The 3127-nt window shown below is 36.1% G+C and overlaps 1 protein-coding gene across 1 annotated transcript in view; it reads right to left on the bottom strand.

Annotated features, from left to right (window-relative positions):
• Positions 1–2678: 2678 nt before the first annotated feature.
• The window catches only part of CBS (cystathionine beta-synthase), a 55898-nt gene continuing 55449 nt past the window's right edge, over positions 2679–3127 (bottom strand). The window contains exon 17 of the mRNA XM_044669232.1: positions 2679–2869. Within this exon, the coding sequence (XP_044525167.1) occupies positions 2679–2869 (191 nt within the window). The remainder of the gene's footprint in view (positions 2870–3127) is intronic.

Below are 3127 nucleotides of genomic sequence, written 5' to 3'. Positions count from 1 at the left end.
AGTAAAGGGAGGATTATTTCATTATCAAACTAGGTGGCAAAGCATTGTGTTTATTAAGCAATGGCATCATTACAGTGCTAAAAGAATGGAAAACATATCAGCATTATTAGACTGAATACTCACGACAATATTGCTTCAACTAAAGCAAATTTCTGAGCCGGCCATTTGTTAGGTCAGCAAGAATTTTACTCATGTTTGATTGCAGCAGCTGAATAAATGTATACAGAGAAAATAAACTTGTTTAAGTCTATTAAGCCTGTCCGCTCAATTAAACCCATGTATAATCATAATTAAACAGCTGATAGCAGTATTTGGCAGGTACGTCTGTGTGAAAAGACATTTTCAAAGATGAAATATGTAGAACTTATATTGCAGATCAGCATTGACAGGTGAACATTTTCAATTGATTTTGATGATGGGAAACACTAACTTTGAACCCCAGTTAAGTGAAATATTATCCACTCCAAAAAATTCCATTTTATCATTATTAGACCTGCTCTACAAAAAGTGTACCCACTGTTAAATTTTGAATACGGTCAATAAAAAATGGTAGAAATTTATTTTCTCTTGTGTATCTGCATAATATTTTGCCTTTTGGCCCACAAAGCCTAAAATATTTGCTATTTAGCACTTTATATAAAAAGTTTTTTGATCTCCGGATGAGAGCCATGGAGGTTCCTTTCAAATCTGAAATTCTGTGATTCAGACCAGAAGTTTAACAGAAATACTACTAATACTAATAAAAAAATGAGCCTAAATAAGCCCAAGAAGGATTTAGTATAAACACTTGAGTTACTTGTCAAGCAGAGACAGAGACAGCAGCCAAAAGCAATAGTTTCTAATAGAAACATTAGTAAAATCTAATGGACGTGTTCTAAGTCATATGACCAACAAGTTGGAAGATTTAGACATTTTCATCCTCAGGATCTTTGAAACCACTCCACAATAGTTAATATTAAGGCAATTTCAGTCATTTTCACAGCCTAGGACCAAGAATTCAAAGTATAAACTGGGAACTAATAACAGAATGCCACTATTCCCTAATCCCTAACTCAGCACTCACTCCCCCACTGCAAAAGAAAGAAAATGTAAGAATAAGCCATTGGAGTCTAGGTGAGATAAAGAAAAGGAGCAATGGAGTGGAAGCAAACCATTTCAGTTAGAGATAATTAATGTTGATCACATTTCCTTGCCTTCACCACCACCTTTGAAAAAAGTGGGAGGATCATTCACAATAACCAGCTGGGATTTATACCAGGAATTCAGGGCTGGCTGAATATTAGAAAAACTATTAACATAATTGACTATATAAAAAAAACCATATTAACAAAAATCACACAATTGTCTCAATAGATGCAGAAAAAGCCTTTGACAAATACAACACTCATTCCTGTTGAAAACACTAGAAAGCAGAGGAATAAATGGGCCATCCATTAGCAAGTATCATTTGCAATAGGGACAAGTGAGAAGCCTTCCCAATAAAATCAGAGGTGAAACAAGGATACTCACTATCATTACTCTCATTTAATGTTGTACTAGAAATGCTAGCTTAAGTAATAAGAAAAAGAAATGGAAAGAATTAAAGTAGGCAGGGAGAAAACTGAGCTATTGCTCTTTGTAGATGATAGGATGGTATACTTAAGAGAATCAACTAAAAGACTAGTTGAAATAATTCTAGCAAAGTTGCAGGATATAAACTAAAACCACACAAATCATCCACATTTCTACATATTACCAACAAAGTTGAGCAGCAAGAGATAGAAAAATTTCATTTAAAATAACTCAAGACATGCTTATTTTCCCAGGCACTGTCAACTCTTCACTTTCCTTCACCTTACATATCCAGTCGGTTACCATGTTTTGTAAATTCTGTTGCCTTCATATTCCTTGTATCCAGATCTCTCCACTCACAAAGCCAAGCCCTCCATTTGGGTCCACATCATTTCTCACTTGAATTGTCATAATAGACTCCTATTCTCTCTGTCTCAAATCCTTCTTCCACTTGAATCCATTTTCTATAGTTCCGGACCTACAGGTCAGATCATGTTACTCTCAGGCTCACACTACTGTGGGTCTAAATAAAATATTTCATTTTTCATCTAAGCCTTCTTAAATTCCAATTTTTTATTTTGTATGCAAATAATTAATAAAGTACACATACATGACATATACAGAGGTAAATATACATATTTTGAGGGGGGTTCTATCTATCAAGAAGGCATGAATTATAAAAAGGGTTTTAAGAGCAAACCAACATGATTCTTGTCACATTCAGGCAACAGGAATCTGTCAGCAGTTTTTAAAGAAATTCTGAGTGACTATTGTATTTTCATAAGAACATGACAAGTTTTTCAGAATGTTCTACTCTAGGACTTCTCACATTGCTCCAGAACAATGGTTGTTTTGTCCTCAATACTTTAACAAAATTGTTCACAGCTATTTAAGGTAAATAGTAGCCTCCCTGACTTGCTAAAGAAAGAAAGTTGGGGGTGGAGCCCTCAAAAAAACAAATTCATCCATCTGATGTGGGTAAGAAATTCTTTTTTCCTGCAAGGAGTCAGAAAAGCAACTGACTGATAATGCTCTCTGATCTACCCCAAGCACAAATTTGTACCAATTCTAAACTTTGATCCTTAGTTGCCTATTTGATCCAGATAAGAACTGAATAAAAACCCACCTCATTTCTCCCATGGTGAGTGCCTAACTCCATTCTGGGACCCCACCAGATTGCTCTGGATCCTTCCACCCTGACCACCCTTTTGGGCATCTCCCCTCACTTGCTTCATTCTCTGCTCTGGTCTTGTATTGCTTTTAGTCTGGCGGTGCTGCATGTCCCAGCAATACCAGTTCTCACCTTCGAAGTAAAAGCCTACCAGGGAAGTAACAGGATTTATCAGCTAAACCTCAATCCCAAGTTTTTTTTTACTTAAGGAGTATGTAAAAAGCAAGTGTTGAACCCAAAACGATATGCTTTGATAGCAGAGCCCCTCTTCTCTCTGACACCAGGGAGACTTAAGAGTGAATTGTGTATGCTTTTTTTTTTTTTTTAACATTTATTAATATTCATTTTTAACGTGGTTACATGATTCATGCTCCCCTTTCCCCTTCAACCCCCCCCCCCGCGCCC

The sequence above is a fragment of the Gracilinanus agilis genome, chromosome 3, assembly GCF_016433145.1.
Source record: "Gracilinanus agilis isolate LMUSP501 chromosome 3, AgileGrace, whole genome shotgun sequence".
Taxonomy (NCBI): Eukaryota; Metazoa; Chordata; class Mammalia; order Didelphimorphia; family Didelphidae; genus Gracilinanus; species Gracilinanus agilis.
The sequence above is the reverse complement of the archived record's forward strand: the minus strand, read 5'-3'. Positions and strand labels throughout refer to the sequence as shown.